This window comes from Morus notabilis, unplaced genomic scaffold, assembly GCF_000414095.1.
Source record: "Morus notabilis unplaced genomic scaffold, ASM41409v2 Scaffold946, whole genome shotgun sequence".
NCBI classification, from domain to species: domain Eukaryota; kingdom Viridiplantae; phylum Streptophyta; class Magnoliopsida; order Rosales; family Moraceae; genus Morus; species Morus notabilis.
In genome coordinates this window covers 13,547-35,779 of record NW_010359240.1, presented here as the reverse complement: position 1 = coordinate 35,779, position 22,233 = coordinate 13,547, and the positions used below count along the sequence as shown (strand labels likewise).

Sequence of the window (22,233 nt, the reverse complement as noted above, 5' to 3'; positions counted from 1 at the left end):
TTTTCTATGCGTTGACAACGACAATACGAATAAAACTAGACCCATATATCCTATTAAAATTTTTCATCAGCATTGAGTTTTTATTAAAATACTATCTAAAAATAAATTCAAGTTTTGACTTACTCAAACACAAACTCAAAAAAGATTCTTATCTCAAACCATAACTCAAATGTACACAACCAAACACAAACTCAAGTTACAACTTCAACTCAAGTTATAACTCAAACTCAACTCAAAATCTACACTCAAATTACCTAACTCAAAAACATCAAAAGAACAAGCCCTAAAAAACACACATAAGAAAAGTCTGTGGCCAGCCACAAATTTTCTTTCTTGTCATATGTTAGTTTTTATCCCTTGAAATTATGCTTGTTATTGCAAACTCTATTTCCTCTCCCTCTTCACAAATATCCTTCTTTTATACATGGAAATATACATCCTGCTTTCGATTATTGAACATTAAATATGCACTTTAATATTTATATTCTCTCCGTAAATTATAAACTAATACAAAAGATGAAGCATATTGTACATAATGTTTGACCTAAAAATGTGGTGAAAAATAGAAGCAATTTGTAATTAAGGTTCACATCAATATTTGATTATTTATATATATTATTGGAATAAAATTTAATTTTTGGATGTGTCGCTTGCTAAGGTCTTGAAGCCCCATTCCAATTGCGTCAACGACCAGTGCATCTATAGCATCAGTTACGGTGATGGTGCTGGCACCACAAAAGGCGTCGCCTCAGTGGAGACCTTTCGGTTCCCACTGAAAGATAACACAATTCAACCCCTAGATGGCATAGTCTTCGGTTGCTCCAACGACAACGTCAATATTGGTTATGATGACACCGCAATTTCCGGGATCATTGGGCTGAGCTTGTCTCGCGAATCACTCGTGACACAACTGCCCGATTACGTACAAGGTAGATTCTCTCCCTGCCTTGTGTGCCTTTGGCCGAAGGCGAAGCTGCAGGGCCATCTAGTTTTCTCACATTTGGAAGCGCTATATTCCCACTGGGGGCAATATTCAAACAACTTCCTTTGTTAAGTCTCCTATATATAAGTAACATCTACTACTATTACCTAAATTTGTTGGACATAAGCGTTGGTCGGGACAGAATTGGTTTTCCCTCGGATACATTCAAGCTCAACCAAGATGGTACCGGCGGTATCCTTATAGACTCAGGGTCAGTTTCGTCTTATCTCAACAGCGATGATTTACGAAATGGAAGAAATCCCTATAAGGAAGTGATTGGGGCGTTTCAAAAGTTTTATGACTCTCTTAATCTCCAGAGAAAGTTCAATGCACCTACTGTGCCTCAATTTGAATTGTGCTATGACATGCCCCAGGGTTTTAACCATTTTGCTACAATGACATACCATTTTTATAAGGCTGACTACATTGTTGATGGCATATTTGCAAATTATATTAGAAATGAAGATGGCTTTTTTCTGTGTGTCATTGCTTGGTCTAAGTCGGATGTCAATACTAGGAGCCTGGCATCAGCAGAATAAAAGGATTATTTATAATGCCAACATTTTTTCACTGCAGTTTACTGATGAGCTATGCCAATAATCTTCTAAATTATGTATCTTCTTCATTTATGCTATTTTCTGATTTATGGAATGGTGTGTACTGAAAGAATCAGGCCCCCCCGATTCACCCGTTTGAAACCCCATGAACAGTAAAAAAAGGTGATTTGACATGCGGGTGAGAATTTTTCTCATTGGCTTGTTATATAATTGTTCTCGTATTTGATGTGGCGAATTTTTTTTCTACTAATTGGCTTGTTATAAATTGTTGCTCATGGAGACAAGTTATGTTTGGCTTTTATTTTTAATTCACATTTTTTTCATATATTTCTCACTTAGCTTGTTATAATTTTGAGTTATAATTATTTGCATAATTTTTTTCTAATACTTTATTTTTTTAATTATACGACGAATTATATTTTTTTTTTAAATTACACGTAACGATTTATATTTATTATATAATTTCTTAAATTATATTTATTTTGGTCATGATTCAAATTCAGAAAATAAGACAACTAAACACTGGTTCGAATCACATTTCAGGTTAGAATCAGAATCATGCATATACACATCCAAACGAAGGTTCTGATCACTCTGAATCATGATTCAAATCATGAATCATGGATCTGAATCAAATGACTCAAATCACCCTGATTTCAATCCTTATACCAAACGAACCCTAAGTGAATGAAAAATTGATGTTCTAAGTATGTCACTTGAAGTGGTTAAGATAGTTGAAAATTGCAAAAAATCCCACATTGGTTAGGAATTAAGCCTTCCAGTCCGGCATTCGTGTCCGCACACATTGAGCCTCTAACCCGCCAAGCCCGTGATCTGTACTCTCTGCGCGTGAGAGAGCCTCTATGGTATACATGCTTACCTAGGCTTTAAAATGCATTCATAATTCGAATCATGATTCAGAATTTGAATCATGATTCAAGATTCGAATCATGATTCAGAATTCGAATCATGATTCAAGATTCGAATCATGATTCAAGATTCGAATCATGATTCATTAGTCATTGTGGATCCAAACGTGAATTCTTGCATCGAATCGTGATTCATTAGCCATTGTGGATCCAAACGTGAATTCTTGCGCATGACTCCGAGTCATGATCCGGAATTCACCAACCAAACGCCTACTGAAACAGGGTTTGGGTCAGGTTGCAAATTTTTGGGGCTGATTCTGGAATCCGGCTCCCCCTGATTCGTGCGCAACTGAACCCAAAAAACCAGTGTTGCAAACCGTGGTCTTCGCTTCAATAATGAGCTCACCGCTCGAGAACTACCATCGCGAATCTCCCCAGCTTTTCTCTTTCTTTCCGCAGGCGGCCAGACGAATCTGCAGCCTTTTCTCTCCATTTTCCCGAGAAATTTTCTTTGACTGTCCTCGGCGTTTCTTCCCGCTTTCACCCGTCTTCCCCGAATGCTGCCTTTGTTTGCGTTTAACCAGGCCTAGGTTGTTACCCTCTTGTCTGAGTTGATGAGAAGTGGCGTGACTAAAGGGGTGGTCGTGCAAAGACGAAGAAGGCTCCACATTCGGTACCAATTTCGGCGATACTATGAAAGCAATGCCATTTCACACCTTCACCGGAGAGGTAACGGACGGAGGTTGAAAAAATCCCAAAAACCTTCATCTGTGCTCGGTTTTCTGCCGCCGGTGTCCGTACTCTCGTCGTCGGACTCCAACTCTGCAATGGTATGTCTTCTCCACCGTAGTTTGATTTAGGCTGATACGCTTTGGATTTTGATGTCGTTCCTGCCCATTGCAATAAAATTTTATGTCGTTTTCCCTCTTAACACCCGGATGTGATTGTATTGTTTGAGACTTTCTTTAAATTGCACAGAAATGGCACCCTAAATGTATGTTAAGGGAAAAAAAAAATTTTCAAGAAACGCGAAAGACTAAGGGTGGGAGTTGCTGTTTCTAGTCTTATAATCTCTGCCTTTGCATTTCTCTCATTCACTTTTCTTACATGCATTAGTTCGCTTTACACTGCTGATAGCAGCACCAAGATTGCAGATTGCTCCAGCATCAACTTCAGATGCTGAAGAGCAGCCTGCTGTGGTCTAGTTGTTGCATATTGTTCATATCCTCAATATGTACTATTATATATATATATATATAGACACACACATATTAGCTGTTCTTGTTTTCTCATCTGTTTGTGAGATCTAAGCAAGTGAATGCTGCATCTTCTTGTAATAAAAGTTCACTGTAATAGATTTCATGTTACACAACTTTGAAACATTCTTCATATGTAATATTAATTGTTCCTAGCAACTGTTTAATCATCCATTTTTATGAGCAAGTGAAAATTTGGTATGTTCTTTCTACATGAAAGTCCACCACATCTGTTTACATTATGTAATACAACTTCGAAATATTCTTCATATGAATGTTATATTTTATTTCTGTTTTTGTTGCTGAATAATACCATGGGATATAGAGCTTAGTTTCTGGCTCTAGTGGTTGCTATAGTTAGCAGCTAACCAGCAAAAGTAAGAGATTACTCATTACCTATGGAAAACTGAAAACAGGTAGCTGACATCCTAAAAAGCATGAGTATTTTTATCTAAAAAAAAATAAAAATAAAAACCATTAGCATTTGAATATAGTATTTCATCTCTTATCACGTGTCCCTATGAATATCATAGAAAAAAAAAGAGTTAAAAGCTATAGGCTTTTAAGTTTCAAATTTAATAAAAATTATTTGTCAAAAAATGGTCCATTATAATGGGTCTTAGTTAAGAGTTATATTCTTATCTAGAAGCTACATGCCTTCTTTTACCTCTATAATTCCTTTTTCCTTATTATCTGTAAAATATAATGCCGTAATTTTCAATTCTTTATCATTTTTGGCTTTCTTGTGTCCTAATATCAAAGCTAAGAGTTGCCTTTTACTTGATCATGTATGCATTCATTTGAAACCGCTTCTCCTTGTGTTTTGGTTTTTTTCATCGTTGTTTTAGGTTGACATGATATGTAGAACACACACAGACACACATTAATCCATAAATGCTTCCAATATGGACATTTGACAACAGTTGTATGCGCATTATTTTTTCGCTGGTTAATGAAGTGGACCGGAGAATGAGAATCAAAATGACAAATCTTGTAGCTTTTGCAAACCTGAAAGTTAGTATTGTTTTTCAATCGTGTTTGTCAATGGTAACTTGTGTTCCTGCATGCATTGTCCTGTTCTTGGGTGTCGTATGCGTGTTTAGATGCCACGAAGAAACCGAGATGAGAGGCCACTGCATTGGAACCCCGCTGCGGAGGATTTTCTCCTTGAGAGATTGTACGAATATCATGACCAAAATCATGGTCGGCATCCAGAATCGCATGACTATAATCAATGGGGAGTTGAAATGGCCAAATTCTTTGATGGATATGTTCCTGATGGTGACCGAATTAGGGAAAAATGCCACCAGCTGGGGAAGGTTTACACTGCGTACAAGATGTTACAAAACCATACTGGAGTAGGTTGGGATCCTGTCACTAAAACTTTCACATGTTCAGAGGAGCTGCGGAGCGATCTGTGTAAGGTAATATGATTGTTTTCATTAGTTCTGTATTTTCCAAATAGTTCACAAGTTAAAATTTTTTGAAGTCTAATCAAGTAACAATTTTCATGTGTTACTAGAGAAACCGTGAAGCCCGAACATTGTTCACTCAAGGATGGAAGTTGAATGAGTTGTATTTGGCCACCGTTTTCCCTACTTGCGTTGGGGCTTCTGGTTTAGGTGCATATTACCCTACCGTGGGGCAAGAGGGAGTGGATGGTGTCACCTATGAAGACGTTGCTGCTAGGGATGCACAGCAACAACCTAACCAAAATGCCCCGTACCAAACAAGTGATGATGACGAGGATCGTAATGACCTTGGCAACCGCGTCAAACGTTTTTGTCAGCGAAATGTGACAAATGTTGCCTCCACGTCACGTGTGAACCGAAAGAAACAGTCGAGGTCAAGGAATTTGAATGACAGTTCGTGTGAAGAGCTTCTTGAAATGGTTAGAGACATGAGAGATGATTTGAGAGAAGATATCCGTTCCAACAAAGAGAGCCAGCCGAGTAACAACACTGTCGACGGTCGAAGTGAAGCCGAAATCATCTTGACTTCGCTGAAGGAAATGGGAATTGGCCCTCGAATGCAAGTCCATGCTTTCGACAAAATTATGCATTCTGATACTTGGCGTTCGGCTTGGGGCAAAGTTGATGATGGCGTGAGGCGGGCCTTCTTGAATGACTTTGTCGTTGTGCCAAAAACGCCGTTTATTTACGATCCACCTAATCCTTACAACCAAGTGCCGAACCCCTACAACCAGCCTCCAAATCCATTTGGCTAGGCACCAAATCCATTTGGCTAGGCACCAAATCAATTCAACTAGCCCCCCGGTAACGACTCAAGTTTTCAGATTGCTAGTTAGCTAACTTAAACATGTTTATCTTACATTAAAATATTTACTTGACTATGATCAAGCTCTTTGTTATCAAAATTTTGGGTTTTTTTTAATATTCTTTTTGCATAAAATTTCTTTCGTTATAAACTTTAAAAGTCCACCCATGATGTGGGTAAATAAACTTGAACATCAAAGCAAATTGAGGAAAACGATTTTTTTTTTAGAGGATTAAATTGAAACATGCTTTACTTCTTTGTATAAAACCGTAACTGAACAAACTACGTATTAGAAATTATTTATTCATTTAAGTGACTAACTTTAAAAGTGAATTTCATATATATATATAGATATAACTATCTAGTATATTGATATGTTAGAAATAAATAATCATTTAAAATTACAATTATAGTCTTTATAGGAGAAAACTCCATAAGTATAAAACTTGAGGTTATTCGCTCAATAAATTTTATTCTAGTTTTAATAAAAGAAACTCAAACTTGTTAAAACGTATCCGCATCTTTTTTTTTATAAGATATTTATTATTTGAATAAATGACTTAACTTAAAACTTTGAAATAAACTTATTATCTTAGTGTGAAAATTATTTACGTGGTGGTATCCAATACCCTTGCCTCCATCTCCCTATTTCTGCTAGCCAACCCATCAATAGTATTTGAGCTGCGGGTAATAACCCAATTTATTTACAACATGAACTTAATGAGCTAAAGCCCAGTGAATACAAATATCCTTACAAAACATTTGCATAGATAAACATCATATAATATGCATGGCCTTTTATGCTTAATTATGGAAATGTATTTTATTACTTTAGGGCCCTGTGCTCGTCCCATTGTGCGTGACCAATGGGGAGTGGGTGAGCGACCCAACCATTTCGTCCAACTACACCCAAGGTCATAAATTATCCTTATCAAACCTTCCATCCCCATGAGCCAGAGGAAAATCTCTCATCCTCATGGGCCGGAGGGCGGTACAACACTTAACTTGTCTTTATTACCTTAGCCTCTTATTTAGGTGAACATGCGATTATGATCATGTCACAAGAGTATATCATTGCAAATACTTTTAAGAGGCAACATCATATTACACTTATCATTCATGTCACAAAAGAATAACATTATAACTCCTTTAAAGGGGCATAAATTACATCATACCCATCATTCATACTAGAGAAAATTTGCACAATACAAAAAGGCAATTTTTCAAATATATCTTTTAAAAACACATTCATGCTGTAGGTGAGGTTTGTACTCACCTGTTTCGCGTGCAATCATTTCACAATCACACTTGCCTCGCCTACCATTAGCGAATTATTTATCCTGATTCACAGTACTCTCGTCATTAGAATAGGGTCTTAGATTGACTCTTATAGACCAGCTATTTAAGGATGCTTAATTCCTTTTATCTAGCTTAAATAAATCTAACCTCTAAATATATACCTTTTAACAATTTAATTAATTAGTTGATTAATTAATTAATTAATTAATCATAGATTTTAGTAAAATATTAAAGAAAAAATTATACAATGGTGATTAATTATTATTTAATTTTACTTAATTAATTAATAATTGATGTTCTTAAAATATAAATTATCTTTAATAATTATTAATTAAATATAATTAAGTAAAAATTTCATGAGAAATACTTAAATTATTATCTAATTATGATTGATCATTTATTAATAACTTACACCTTAAGAATCAATTATTTCAATTTGTTACTAATTAATTGTAATTGAATAATTAATTAATTAAAACTCAAATAAATCATTTCCTTAAAATAACAATTAATTGCTCAAAATAATCAAGTAAATCCTAGCTTAATAATTATTTAGAAAAATGAATTCAAATAGTTTCTTTTTTTTTTCTTTTCTTTTAAGAAAAAACATTTTCTTAATTAATTAATTAATTAATTTATAAAGTAAATAAATTAATTTACTTCATCCTAGATGTGGATTCTATGGAACCGTTTATCTTGTTAAGCTGACACTAGAGTCGCTAAATACTTTCTTTAACTTGTGGCCTTTCTAAAATTGGTATTGGGCCTTGGGCCCAATCTTTGAGGCCTTACAGTAGAGGTTCAAATCCAATTCCGCTTGGACCCAAACTCTCTAACTTAAATTAAATCTTAAAATAAACTATTAAATAGATCTAATTTGTAGAAATATGGTGGGGATGGTTGAATTACCTTTTTACCCTTAATGGCAATAAAAATAGACACTTTTACCCCTATATGGGCTTACCGGGTTTCGGACTCTAATCTAAGTCCTTTACTCACTCAAAGAATATTATTTGGGTTTAAAAAGCATTTTCACATAGATCTAAACTCTCATTACACTTACAATTTGTTAATTTGTAAAATGGTCCCGGTTCCGGTTTTACAACTTTTATCAGTGTAGACCTCATGCTAGGTGACTAACTTATAAGGAGTTTAATCCTTTAGTTTTCTCTCATTTAGGACACTGGAATAACATCCTAAACAACCCCTAAATATTCAGTAACACCTCCAGGAATTAAACATGATTAATTAAGATAATTAAAATTTATTAGTGTGTCTAATTTGATTTAATTAATTAATTATGTTCATTAAATGTTTCTAATATGTAAGTTTAAATATGTCCAAGGGATTTAAAAATTGCAATATTTATATTTTCACCCTAGAGGTATGTGGAAACACTTTCTGATCTATTTTTCTAAATATTTTTGATGTCTATCCACTTCTTTTCTTTTTCTTTTCTTTCCTTTTCTTTTTCCTCTTATTTTCCTTTTCCTTTCTTCTTTTCCCCCTTCCTCCCATAACTCTCTCTCTCTCTCTCTCACAATTTGTCACCATTTCTCAAGAATCTTGAATCAAAGAGGAACTTTAAGAAGTTTTCAACCTCAAGGGAAGGATTTGGGGTAAGATTTCTGAAAAACTTCTCTTGAAATCTTGAATTTTCCTTTGATAGAACTTATTTTCAGTTTGAGTTCAGATTTGAAGAGTTTTGGTTAAAATCCTGATAAGAATTGGGGATCTTTGGTTCTATAGACTTGATTTAGTAATTGGAACCTGAATTTGGTAGTTTTCCCTTGAAATATCTCGACATTGAACTCATATTTGCAAGTTTTAGAGTTTTTCTTCGCAGTTCGGCCATTTTTCCACGAACTACAGAACTCCACCAGTCTACCAGTGGAGAACAATTCTCTGTCACCAGTCGACCGATGCACATGTGATTTGAACCAAATTTATCTTAAAACCCTACTCTGACCCTGATTTTCAAAGAGAACCCAAATTAGCTTCATTTGGGAACTTAAGGGAGATGGATTAGCATCTTTAATCTATGTTTTGAGATCAAAATCTTTGGAATGATGATTTGAGTCATGAATTGATTATGAAACTTAGAATTTGATTAAGGCACACTAATAGGAAATCAACATGTACGATTAAGACTGATTCATTTTAGGAATGAGGATTGAACCCTAAAATGTTGTTTTGTGTAAATGCTAGTTGAAGAATCGGGTTGAAGGTTTTGAGGAAGCGGAGGCTAGGATAGCACAACACTAGCAATAGGTTTGGTATTTAAGAGGTAGCATTTCTTGTTATTTTCTTTGATAGCCTGTTTTTAAGAGTTTTGACCTGTACAAAATGTTTTAAAGAAAGGACATGATTGATAAAGAAAAATATTTTGACACAATAGCTTGATTTTAGCTATTGGAATCATAATGAACTGTTTTAAAGGTTTAATGAATATTTTCTAGATAGGATATGCATGGTGTATCTTCGGGGGCGGAACCCGGAACCCGGAACCTGAACTGGGCCACTACGGTGGTGTTAAAGCTTGTGCTTGTGGTTGTGTAAGTAAATTATCATAGTATAAATTATTTACTAATGCGTGTAATACGGAATCTAAATTTTATACTTCCTTTCAGATTTTAACTTTCTATTTTTTTATGGAGTAAGATGTGGAATTATGACCCATTAGGGTCATGTGTGCAACCACAAGTTCTGATTTTTCTTTTAAGAATGAAAATAATTAGCCACGTGGGGCCTACATAGTCCATTTGAAAGAATTAGGAATTGATTATCGGTTGAATGATTTTATAAATATGATGGTGATCAGGGGCCTATCGATTATCCTAAGTTTTCGATATCAACTAAAGTAACTTTGGGCATGTTCTTTTGTCTAAAAAATTTAAAAAAAGATAACTCAAGTTTTAACTTTATTCAAGTTCACGTTCTTTTAAGTTTCAACTTTATTCAATTTTACTCAACTTTATTCAAGTTCTAACTTCAACTCAAGTTATAACTCAAATTCAACTCAAAAACTACACTCAAGTTACACTCCAAAAAAATAACCCCAAAAGAGTTTAATCATCTTTTGATGTGTTAATATTAAGAAATTACCGCTAACAAATAAAAAGATAACGAAATATCAAATTATATTTATGCGTTATCAATAGTACTAAAACACTTCTCCTTAAAAATAATATTGAAAAATTAACACTAGACTAATTAAGATAGTTATAAGAATTCCAAGTATTATGTCGGCACAAAATATATTTCCCTGTACCTAGATCTATATCTCTATATTTATGTCTTTTTTTGGCAAAGCAAGGAAATAGTGTTAGTTTCTCAAATCGGATTTTAAAAAAAAAAAATTGTGTAAAAGTGTGGTATCCATCGAATCACGTAAATTAAAATTTAATGTTGTCATTGTTTTATGTTAATTTAACTACAAATAAATCAAAGAGACGAAAAGAATTTTACCGTCGTTCAATTAAGATGTTAATCTTGAACTCTTCCAACACCATCTTGAGCTTTTAAATTCTAAGAACACCACGACTCTTTTTTAACGTATCTCCAGATCAACGTGAACTCGTACGTGTGGGCGTTCTAATAGATTTCTCAATATATAAGAATGATGAATGAGAAGGTCACTTATGACTATTACTCATTTTTCTTAAAAGTATGTGATATTTCTCATAGTCTTTTCTCTGTATTGTTTTTTTCTCTAATTTTTAGCATCTCATCCTCAAATAATACGTACTATTACTTATAAAGAGATATTAGAGAAACTTTTTTAATTATTTAGTTTAAACAATTTAAATTAAATATCCTTCCACTACCACACTTAGTGAGATTTTCTCACCCACTCTCTCTCTTTTACGTGCAGCTTTTTGGTTAAGAGAATAAATATATAGGAATTGTCTCTAATCTAGTATTGAATTAAAACAGTATATGTATATTTATTTTTAAATATATATATTTTTAAAAATATGTATATTTTTTTTTAAAATATGTATATTTTTTTTTAAAATGTGAATAATATGAATAAATACTTATAATTTATTTAAATACTTATATACATATTTTTAAATATATATATACCGCTCTAATTCACTATCAGTATCATAGAGACTTTACCCAACTATATATATGATCGACAAAAAGCAAAAGCCTTTTGAAAAAGTTCCTCAATATGAGGAACAAGATTCTGCACGTTTTTCTTTTTCTTTTTTTCTTTTTTTTTTTGTTTGTCATCACGACTGAATTCCATTCGGCCAAAAAATATATAAATAAATACTTTTCTCATAATGAAAAACGCGGGGAGCTTATGGGTGTGAGAAAAAAAATTCTCTCTTTTATAGTGATTAGATTCATTACAATTTAAAATTAATTTTAATTTTAAATAAACATATTAATTAATCAAATTAATTAATATGTGTATTTAAAATTCTCAACTTTAAATTAATAATCATAATCCAATATCATATATAGTTCACAATAATCTTATAGAACCGTTGAGATGAACTATGAGCATTATAATTTTAAGCTCCAATATTTTTGATAATTAATTTACATCTTAATTAATATATCAAAATTATTAATTTCAAATTACTCCACTATAAATTTAGAATTGCACTCTTAAAATTATAAAACAATTATGTTCACGGGATTTGTATTGTCCATTGATATAGTCACTACATACAAATTAATCCTCTATAAACGGTTCATAATTAAAGCTAGGAAATTTTTGTTGACCTCTTTAATTATATCTTTATCCATAAGTACCATTGATCCTCTAATAAATAATATATTTTATGATCCAATCATAAACTTGAGTGCTATTATTATTCAAGCTTCGAATCAACACTTATGGGAACCGTACATCTACTTCATTACGAAAGAATGGATTTAATCTTGTAAATTAATATTCTCGGCTATTTATTTTATTATGCTCTTAATATACCAAGACTTTGACACTATTCATATGTGTCATTACTCAATATGTCAAATAACCTAATATCATAAATATGAGTCTATTAATTACTCAGAATTAAGATTAATTCATATATGACCATCATTGATAATTAATATTGAATGCTCGATTTCATAATAGAATTTATTAGAGATTCATAATTAATCACGTTCTGATCCTATGTAATCATATTACATAAAGTGCTTTCATTTCAATAATCTCATTATTAATAATCTAGAATAAGATTGTTTCATTCAGAATGTAATAAACTGCACTAGTAATTTTAAATTAAACATCCCAACTTTAATTTATAATTACGAACAAGTTTATATTATTTTACTTCAAACATTATCCTCTGTATATAACACTTATATATAATTTTTAAAGTTACATCTAAAATAATTTAGAGATTTTTTATATTTATAAAACATCACACGCATACAAAATAATATTAAAAAAAATTCCTCATTTCATTAATAATCAGTAAAATATTTATATTTTATTTGATTTATGGGCAAATACAAATAGTTTCCTTAATGGACTATTACAAATATATATAGAAGAATAGTTTGAAAGCGAATACAATAAAATAAGAAAAGCGAATTCAATAAGTATAATGAAGCAATTGATATATTTTATAAGTGAAAGTTCTCAAAGTTCTCTCCTATATTCGTTTATAACTTGTAAGAAATACATTCCACGCAACAATATAAACACATGGGGTGCATTTAAAATTAGATTTTATCTCAATTTTGTTAATTAAACTAAAAAAGTGTACTAAAGGCTAGGGTAAAAAAAATGTATTAAAGAAATAAATTTAATTTAGTGTGGACGTTCATGAATTTAGTGGGGGCAAAACCTCCATAAAAGCGTGGCTTACCTTCACAAACTAAAGTCTAATATCAAGCAACGCATCAAACTATAAAAGTGTGGCTAAACTTTCAAATTTACTCACTAAAACCAAGCAATTGCAACACAAAAAAAATGGCTCAATTCCAATGCCTATCAAAAACACATATTCTTGTTCTTCACACAACCCTATTATTAACAATCTTCCAAACACATAATTTCCACTTCTCTTGTTCCTCAAAACCAACATTAGGGTTTAGCCTAAAACTCATCCCAAGAGACTCCCCAGAATCGCCTTTATACCCCGGTAACCTAACTCAAATCCGACGCGTGGAAAGGCTTATCAACTTCAGCAAAGCCAGAGCTCGCTATCTTAAATACTCAACAACTTCTTCAACAATCATGAGCATTAGTAATGGCACCAAATCGAGTTTAGAATTATTAGAAGCCGGAAAGATGTTCATGGCCTTATATCGCGGCGGTTTCTATTACGTGGTTGAGACGGTCATCGGCTCTCTACGAGATACGCAATTCCTCCTCATGGACACCGGCGCAGGCCTGGTGTGGACGCAGTGCATGCCTTGCACAAGGTGTTATACACAGCCCACTTCCCTCTACGATTCCAGACGTTCTACTAGTTACCGAAAGCTTCCTTGTGATCACTTCCTTTGTCGTGGTAAGGCCAACTTCATATAAAGTTTTTTAAAAAAAAAGAAATACGTCTCATATCTTAATTAAACTTAATTTTAAATAATATTATTCTTAATTGTTTTTTTAATTGTTATAATTTTTAAAAAAAATATGAGAAGACAAGAAAATATTTCAAAATGTTTTAAACTCAAATTTTAGGTTATGATCGTTGGTCAAGCCAAGATCGCCATCCAGCTGGGATCGATGGTCAGACAACAACTTAATGAGATTAATTTTTCTTCTCATATAACGGACCATGTCATGATACAATATAGAGTTATTTATGATAAATATGATTATTAGCTTTTTGGCAAAATTGTTTTGGATGATTAAAGTGTTCCCAACTTTCCCATTTTCTTTGTTATTCTCCTTTTTTTGAATCAACAAGTGTACGGTCCTTCAAATATGCTTAAAATTTCTTGAACATTTCCAGAACGTGATCACGAATTCTCACTCCAGTGTTTCTTGGCAATGAATTTTAAGATTTATTGCCCTAGAGCAAAAACATTGTATCTATCTACGACATTTATCATACAATAAAAGTTCTTTTTATTTATTTATTTCATGTATTAATTGTCTGAGTTAGCCTCCATGAGTTTGATTGAAAATTTTTGACAAGCAAACAAAAATACCAAGACTACTAATAGAAAACCGCCTAGTCTAAGGACAAACTTAGTATGGAGGCTCTTTAGTATAAAAAAAATAAAAAATAAAAAAAATAAAAAAAATAAAAAAATAAAAAAATAATTTATAATTATGATTAATAATGTAAATATAAGGACAAACTTCAAGATTATCTATCTCATTTATATGTGGTTACTTACTCTATTTCTATTCTCTTCACAAATCTCACTTAGTTAATATGAAAAAGAAGCATGCATCTAGTAGTCGGTTTTTCTTTTATTTTTTTTATTTTTTAAGTCGGTTGCATCGTTGGTTCTTGATCTAATGACATTATGACACTTTATTTTCTAAACTTTTTATTTTGATAGTTTGTGTTCTTTCAACTTTAATTTGTTTTTGGCAGTTTTAGTCTTTAACATTAAAATTAACAAAGGATTTTTAAAATTTAACAGAGATAATTGCACCCCCAAACACTTGATAACTTAAAATTTAATAACAATAGTTGATTAGGTGCAAAATAATATCTGCACTGTTTTTAACAAATCCTTTACTTTTTGGCATTAAACTGTCACAATTTTTGGGATTCAAGGATTTAACTAATACTGTAATAATAACCCCCTTTTTTTCTACAAAAGTTAATTAGGATCTAATTTTTTTTAAGAAGCTGTTATTAAATATTATATACACTATTTTTCTTCTTTGTGTACACTAAAAACTAATATATAGCATGAAGCATGTTCATTGTGTCTGAACTACAGTTTAGACTTGTGTGCGCCAAAAAAAAAAAAAAAAAAAAACACCAATTTATTAAGGTTCACCTAATTATCCACACACACGGATATATATATATATATATATATATATTATATTCGTTTATTCATTGAAAATAATTTTTTGAATCTTTCACCTATCAAGGTTCTCAAGCCCTATATCAATGCATCAATAAAGAATGTGTCTATGACATCAAATACGGTCATGGCGCGGGTCCCACGAAAGGTGTGGCCTCTTTGGAGACCTTCTATTTTGCGTTGAACGCTGGCGTCGTTCAAGCTTTTAACGGCATAATCTTCGGTTGCTCCAACGACAACATGAATTTTGAGTTCAAAGACACCCCAATTTCCGGGATCATGGGCCTGAGCTGGTCTCCCGACTCGCTTGTGTCCCAACTGGCCCACTCCATACAACGTAGGTTCTCTTATTGCCTTGTGCCGTACGACGAAGGGCGGGCCGTGCCCAGTTTGCTCACTTTTGGTGGCGCCATTCCAAGCCCAATTGGTAATCTTCAAACTACTAAATTTCTTAAAACTCCTATTAATATCTACCACTTTTACCTTAATTTGTTGGACGTAAGTGTTGGTGGGAACAGAATTGGGTTCCCTTCGGATACATTCAAGCCCAATCAAGATGGTAGTGGGGGTATATTTATAGACTCAGGGTCAATTTTGACTTTTGTCAACAATGAAGATTTGCCCAACGGAAGAAATCCATATGAGGAAGTAATTGGGGCGTTTCAAAGGCATTATGACTCTTTTAACCTCAAGAGAAAGGAGAATGTGCCCGAAAGGCTTGAACTATGCTATGAAAAGCCTGGGGATTTCAGTCATTTTGCTACAATGACGTACCATTTCGATGGGGCTGATTACATTGTTGAGGGCAAATATGCAAACCATTTTAACAATGTTGATGGATATTTCTGTGTGGCGTTGCTTGGGGGAAATAGAATATCAATACTTGGAGCTTGGCATCAGCAGAATAAAAGGATTATTTATGATGGTAACATTGATTCACTGCATTTCATTGATGAGAAATGCATATGACTTTTCTGGATTATGTATCATCTTTTATTCCAAGATAGGATAAGTTTAGTTTTATGGATATTTCTAAATGCTTTTTTATTGAAAGAATATGAGAACTTTTGACAAATACTCCTTAAAATGGTACTATTAAGGATTTTTATGTCTCAACATTAGCTTATTAAATTTTACCTTTTTAGAGTAAGTAATTTAACAAATTATTATCGATAATTTGACAGAGATCGCCGGCGGTGAGTCTCCGATCGCTAGTGGCGGGCGTAATTTAATAGATTATTGTCTAAAATGTGACAAATTATTATCTATAATTTGACAGATTATTATCAAAGAGGTAGTCTATCAAAGCAAAAGGGTAGAGTTCCAAAAGGATATGGTTTTTGTAATTTTCTCAAAGAATATTGTGGGCCACTTTATTAGAAGATATTAATAACAATAATACACAGGTTCTGATTCCTTTTATGCTGTCGGGATGCTTTTTCCCAGCAGCGTGTCGTAAAGAAATGGCGATCGTTGGATTAAATTTAACGATCGAATTCTAAAATTAAAAAAGTAAATAATTAAAAAGTAACTTGATCAGCTGGTTATAAGAAACAAAAAAACTTGCTCAGCTCGTTGTAAAAGAGGAATAAATTTTTTTTACTCAAATGATAACACTCTTTATCTCTTCTCTTTCCTCCTCTTAAAGCAATTTTTCATCACATTGCCTGTCTATGGGTTGGCCGAAGAGGACAGTAGAAGAGTGATAGTACTCTTTAAAATTGGAATCGCCACAAATCAAAGGAAGAAGGAAAAACAATAGTTGGTGGATTTTGTTAACTAAAGAAAGACAAAAACTCTTGGGCTTGAAAGAGAAGGTTGGAGAGAGAGAGAGAAAAGATGACTGACGATCGTCGCCCAAAAATGACCATCTCCATGATGGCATGCCTAAGAAAAAATATTGCCAGAAATTATATAAAAGAAATATAATCAAAAAGTTGATTTGTTTAAATGAAAATATTGCCAGAAATTATATAAAAAAAAAATAGTCAGAAAGTAGTGATACATATAAACTATTTTACTTTATTATTTTTATTATTTGGGAGACAGCACTTTTTTGTTTCTACTGAAATTCAACAATCGTGCAAGTTTTGTAGAGAGTTAACAGTTATATTTTCAAAAGTTTGCCGATCGTTACGCATATTAGACGATCGTTAAAAGTTTAATGAAATCATTAATAAATATATTTCTGTTAAAGGAAACGAAAAAAATATATGATAATAAATGAAAAATCTATTAAATTTTATGAAACATCGTATAATTATATTTCTTGTATGTTATGATTAAGTTGTAAATTTAATGACGGGTGAAATAATAAATTTAAAAAATGTTCTTTCCACGTTAGATCTTCAGTTAAGAAACGTAAAATGAAAATAAAAAATGGCAACCGTTTGGTATAGGAAACGATGTGTAAGACAAAGTAAAGGATTGAAGTGTAAATTTTACGGTCTTTGAGATATTCATACGATAGTTGGTAAAGCACACGATATTTTGGGTAACATTTTTTTGATGAAAATGAAAAACTTTTTGTTCATTCAGGATAGTTTATATTTTTAAGGTTTTTTTTTTTTTTAAGTATGACAACCGTTGTGTGAATAACACAGAAAGCCTGCAAAAGCTTACGATATTTTATTCAAACTTTATAATGGAACGGTAAAAGTTTTTATAAAGAAAAGGGAAATAGTAAGAAATAGGCCAATATAAAAAATTTAAGAAAGTATATAAGTCAACTTTTAGTTATAGAAATTAATAGGTCATAATTTGTCAAGTTATGATTCATAACTAGATAAGTTATGGACAAACTTGTCAAGTTATGGTTTATAGCCAGACAAGTTATGGATAAAAACTGGAAATAACTTATCAAGTTATGATTCATAACCAGACAAGTTATGGATGAAAACAATAATTTAACCTATTTATTAACTTATGTAAATTATTGACCTATTAATTTTAATTCATTTTAAATTTTGGTCTATTTTCCTCTTTCTCCCTAAAGAAAATGCTTGTGAACAGGGGCGGAGCTACATTGAGCCTTGGGAGGCAGCTGCCCTCGGGCCTAATGGCTCCGTCTATTTTTACAACCCAAATTTTTTTTACTATTTTTATTAATTATTTGCCCCTAAAAACTATAAAAATGCAATAATGAGGTAGAATTTTTCAATAGTTTCAGTTGTACCCTGATATTTTAACGAAAAAAATATATATGTTTAAACGTAAAAAAACTATTTTAAAAAAGTTCATAAATTTTTTATTCACAAAAAAATAATCATAAAATTTTAACATACATTCAATAAAGTGGGACACCGTATAAAAAAAAGGTCTTATATTTGTAAATCTTCTGGTCCGATATTCATTATATATGAAGTAAGTTAAAACTTGATTAGCAGGAAAAAAAAAAAAAAAAACAAAGGTCAGCTACAGCTGTACAAATATTAGGCTATATACGTGTGAACAACTAAACTGAAATAATACCCAACAAAAAAATGTACATCTTATGTACAGTTGTATAAATATTAGGCTATATACGTGGCTTGGCATGAACGAATAAGAAGAAAAAGAGCCCATCCCAGTATGCGATCGTCATCTATGAGTCTATGACTACACGATCGTTGATGTCTGTACTTAGATTCATTTAATTCGTTGATTTAAATTTTTAATTTGAGTTAAAATATAATTTTATTTAAAAATTTTTTATTGTAATAAAAAAATTTAAATGTGATTATTTTTAAAAAAATTTTATTGTAACCAAACTCAAATTAGTAAAATAAACGGGATCTAGATTGCTTTTCATTATCCTTCTCTGCTTAAGCTTCTTTATTTTAATGTTGATTTATGTTGTCATAAACTTTATGTTTTTTTTTAAAATATGTATGGTACTCTTTGGTCATCCGATCGTCTTTGTAGGATGTGTGATTTTCATCATTATACCACGATCGCTATAGATTCATGGCTCTAGACTTCTCACATTTATACACACAACCAATGTTCAGGAACACAAAAGAATGAGTTTTAAAACTTGTCCGGGTACACTAAGGAATGTCTTCAATCGCGTTTTTTGTTTTATTGATCATTGAGCATATTTAGTTGGAGGATTCAAACTATAATTTAAATCATGATTCATAATTTGTTATAATATTTTTTTTTATAAAAAATACATATAAATTAAAAATAATTTTAATCACATAATTTTAATTTATAAACCAAACGTCTGTCTCTCGAATAAGTTAAAACTTAAACGATTGTTGTCTTCTAGTTTCTTTTTTCATTAATTGCCCTCACCTATTTAACCGGTTGTCCTTATATATATATATATATATATATATTATTGGTCACGTGTCTTCTCCTCCTTTCACGGGCACGCTATTGGGAAAAAGCATCCCAGTAGCATAAAAGTTTCCCAATGAGAGTAGCAGCCATGGGAATCTACTTTAAACAATTTGAAACAATTATGAATTAATTATCCGGTTGAATTATTCTCAGAGGATGTAAAAGAAGTAATAAAAAATAAAATGATAAAAGCATAATATTAGAGAGAATAAATGATCTTATTTCAACTTTTTATATCGACATAACAAATGATTTAACCATGCACCAAAATTTCACATAATTCTAAGGTCTCGAAATATATTTCAAGGGTAAAAACATTTCCCAGATATTTACCAAAATTTACCAAAAATAGTTGTGAGAATTTATTTATTTAGTTATTTACGATACCCAAAAGATAATTTGAGATCTCAAAGTTCTGAAATTTTGGTGGAAATTTTAGAAATATTGGAGAAATTTCACACAAATTTTTAGGAAAACTTCTACTAGAATTTAGGTTGAAGACAAATGGAATAAAAAAAAAAACACATGAGCTCACTTAAATCCCTCCACTTTTCCATTCTTTTAACAAAAAGTTTAATAGAGAGTTTAGCGGGGCTAAATCAAAATTTAAGAAGTATAATAAGAGTTTTTAAAGTTAAGCAAATAAAAAGTAGGAACGACCTCAAAATTAAGGGGTGTAATGGTGTATTTTTATAATAAGAAAGAAAAAATAGTATTTAAACAAAATACATGAGATGTTTTAGGTATTTTTTTTCTTATAAATATGAAAAGATATGTCAAATGATCAAATCATGATTGATATGTTCAGTTCTTGTTAGACAAATTAGGACAATTATTAAGACTCTTAGCATCATTCCATCTTAAAATGTAACTGCCTGAATCTAGTATATTTTATTGTTGAAAAAAAATTTGAGTAAAAAAAAAGGTCAAAAAGGACTAAAATGAATAAATAAATAAATTTCAGAGTAAAAGGAATCAAAACGAAAAATATAAAGTTTGAGAGAAAAAAATAAAAAAAATGTTAAAAAGGACTAAATTGAAAAAATAAATAAGTGCAGGGTAAATGAACAAAAAGGGGAAAATAAAGTTTCAAGATGAAAATAACAAAAAAGGGTTAGAAAAAGATTCAAAATGAAGAAATATATAAGTTATAGGGCAAAAGGAAGAAAAAGGGAAAAAATAAAGTTTCAAAGCAAAAATAAGAAAAAGTGGTCAAGAAAAGGTCCAAAATAAAAAAAAAAATAGTTTTAGGGCAAAATGAATTAAAAATGAGAAAAAATAAAGTTTCAAGGAAAAAATAAAAAAAAATTTGATTAAAAAACTAAATGAATAAATAAGTAAGTTTTAGGGTGCAAGATAAAAATACAAATAAGTTTTAAAGCAAAATGAACTAAAACGGGAAAAAAATAAAGTTTCAAGATAAAAATAAAAATGGTCCATGAAAAAACCAAAATGAAAAAATACGTACGTTTTAGGACAAAAGGAATAAAAATGGAGAAAAATAAAGTTTCAGAGCAAAAAAAAAAAAGGGTCAGAAAAAGTTTAAATTGAAGAGATAAATAAGTTTTAGGGCAAAATGAATAAAAAGGGAAAAAATAAAATGTTAGGACGAAAATAAGAAAAAAAAAATGGTCAATAAAGGTCTAAAATGGAAAAAAAAAAAAAAAAATGAGAGGAGGCGATTTTTCGACCAATACATCACCGTGTTGGTCGGAAAAACGAGTGAACAGGAAATCACATTGTGCTTTCTATTATATAGATATATGTGTGTGTAGATTTTTTTTTTTTTTTTTTCTGGATTGGATTGATATTATCACAAATAGTACTTCAAAAACCAAAATCTAGTAAATATTTTATTGATGGTAACATTGATTCAATGTCGAACTTTTTTTTTTTTCTTTCTTTTTTTCCTTTGTTGCAGGCCAGAGCTAACTTTACTGTAAACACCAACATAAGCATATAATTAAGTTCATATAATTACATTTTCAATAACCAACTAATTAATTAATTATAGGACGTACTTCTGCAAAGGATTAAGGTAGCGACAAAATATATAGGCGATTTTTCTTTTCTTTTATGTTTTCTTTTCTTTTTTTTCTTTTTTTTTATTTTTTTTGTTGCTAATGAGGCAATTTTGTCATTTAGTCCTGGCTGTTGTCTGCTTCAGAAAATTTTGCACGTGATAAATGATGAAAGTTATTTCCTTTCTTTTTTTTTCTTTACCCTTTTGTTAAATAATTATTTTTTCACCGGAAAAGAAAATACAAACACTTGCTAGCCATATAATACATGACGAATGACGATAACAAATTTTCGTCTTTAGAGAAACAAGAGTTTTGCTTCTTGTCTACGAGACTTTCTTTGACGGGACTTCTATACGGATAAAGTCAGTTTGTGATTGTTATATTGGATTAAAATATTATGTTAAAAATATATTCACTTCGCAGATTTAAATTTTTAATTCGAGCTGAAATGTGATATTTTCTGAAATTTTTTTACTAAACAGAAAAAGTTAAATGTGACATTTTCTGAGAATTTTTACTGTAAAAACTTAGAATTAAAAACTCAAATCAGTAAAATGAACGATGCCTTAATAATTTAGAATAGTGAACTATTGATATATATATATATATCTTTTTTTTTTTTTTGATTTTATAAGAAAAACAACCTTCGTCTCCAAGCAAAATACATTAAGC

At 31.3% G+C, this 22,233-nt stretch overlaps 2 protein-coding genes across 2 annotated transcripts; both read left to right on the top strand.

Moving 5' to 3' along the window:
* Positions 1-4,911: 4,911 nt before the first annotated feature.
* LOC112090769 lies at positions 4,912-5,935 on the top strand. Its single transcript, XM_024162835.1, has 2 exons — positions 4,912-5,088; positions 5,187-5,935. The coding sequence occupies exons 1-2, from the start codon at positions 4,912-4,914 to the stop codon at positions 5,889-5,891; spliced, it is 882 nt and encodes a 293-aa protein (XP_024018603.1). The 3' UTR covers positions 5,892-5,935.
* Positions 5,936-13,451: 7,516 nt separating this feature from the next.
* On the top strand, positions 13,452-16,180 carry LOC21400776 (aspartic proteinase nepenthesin-2). Its single transcript, XM_024162834.1, has 2 exons — positions 13,452-13,725; positions 15,279-16,180. Exons 1-2 carry the CDS (start codon positions 13,452-13,454, stop codon positions 16,178-16,180), a joined length of 1,176 nt encoding a protein of 391 aa, XP_024018602.1.
* The last annotated feature ends 6,053 nt before the right edge of the window (positions 16,181-22,233 follow it).

Bases quoted from the DNA above. Each gene is read 5' to 3' on its own strand.
- LOC112090769 (XM_024162835.1), top strand. From the start codon at position 4,912: ATGGCCAAATTCTTTGATGGATATGTTCCTGATGGTGACCGAATTAGG. The intron at 5,089-5,186 runs GTAATATGATTG...ATGTGTTACTAG, and splicing joins TGCGGAGCGATCTGTGTAAG to AGAAACCGTGAAGCCCGAAC.
- LOC21400776 (XM_024162834.1), top strand. From the start codon at position 13,452: ATGAGCATTAGTAATGGCACCAAATCGAGTTTAGAATTATTAGAAGCC. The intron at 13,726-15,278 runs GTAAGGCCAACT...TCACCTATCAAG, and splicing joins TGATCACTTCCTTTGTCGTG to GTTCTCAAGCCCTATATCAA.